Below are 650 nucleotides of genomic sequence, written 5' to 3'. Positions count from 1 at the left end.
TTTTGTCCTCGTAAAGTTTCATCAGAGCTTTTGAAAAGTAAAATTTCAGTCACTTTGTATCAGCAACACGGACCAAAAGCAAATCATCATTGAAACATGTGAAAAGAACGGTCTATTTCGTGTAAACTTGGCTATCCCACTTAAGACTAGAGAGTTGACAGAATATATTTTGAGAGAATTAAGCAGAAAAGAACATTACACAAGACAATTCCCCTTATGGATGATTCTTTTCTGCTAAATGCTGTCCATTTCAGACAAGATAGGTATAGAGGTAATGATGTAAGTAAAAAGTGGCCGGGACTCCGAGCAAAGATTTGGATGTAGTACTTACTCCTCTCTTCTCAGCCAGCTTGGCTTCGCGGGCGAGCTTCCTCTTCTCTTCGGAGATGATAGCGGACCGGATGGTTACCTGGGCGAACGGGTTGAGACGCAGCATCATACGCTTGTTGGTCAGCGGGTTCAACTTACGCGAGGCACGACGCACACCACGGCTGTAACACAGGGAGGGAAATAAATTAGTCTCCTTGGTATGGGGTGGAGTGGATTGAAAGACATTGAGTCTCTTTAGGGACACTGCATTTCAGAAGGTAAATACGTCCCTTTGAACACCGCATTTCATAATGGTATGTAAGACTTACCGCTCGTCGCAT

The 650-nt window shown here is 43.7% G+C and overlaps 1 protein-coding gene across 1 annotated transcript in view; it reads right to left on the bottom strand.

Annotated features, from left to right (window-relative positions):
• Positions 1–650, bottom strand: part of LOC103522041 (60S ribosomal protein L4-like) — a 10825-nt gene extending 10175 nt beyond the window's left edge. Inside the window, exons 1-2 of the mRNA XM_026832426.1 lie at positions 639–650; positions 332–523 (exon numbers count right to left, since the gene is read on the bottom strand). Of these exons, the coding sequence (XP_026688227.1) occupies positions 332–523; positions 639–650 (204 nt within the window). The remainder of the gene's footprint in view (positions 1–331; positions 524–638) is intronic.

This window comes from Diaphorina citri, unplaced genomic scaffold (genome assembly GCF_000475195.1).
Source record: "Diaphorina citri unplaced genomic scaffold, Diaci psyllid genome assembly version 1.1 scaffold6661, whole genome shotgun sequence".
Classification (NCBI taxonomy): domain Eukaryota; kingdom Metazoa; phylum Arthropoda; class Insecta; order Hemiptera; family Psyllidae; genus Diaphorina; species Diaphorina citri.
This window is presented reverse-complemented; position numbering and strand designations above follow the sequence as displayed.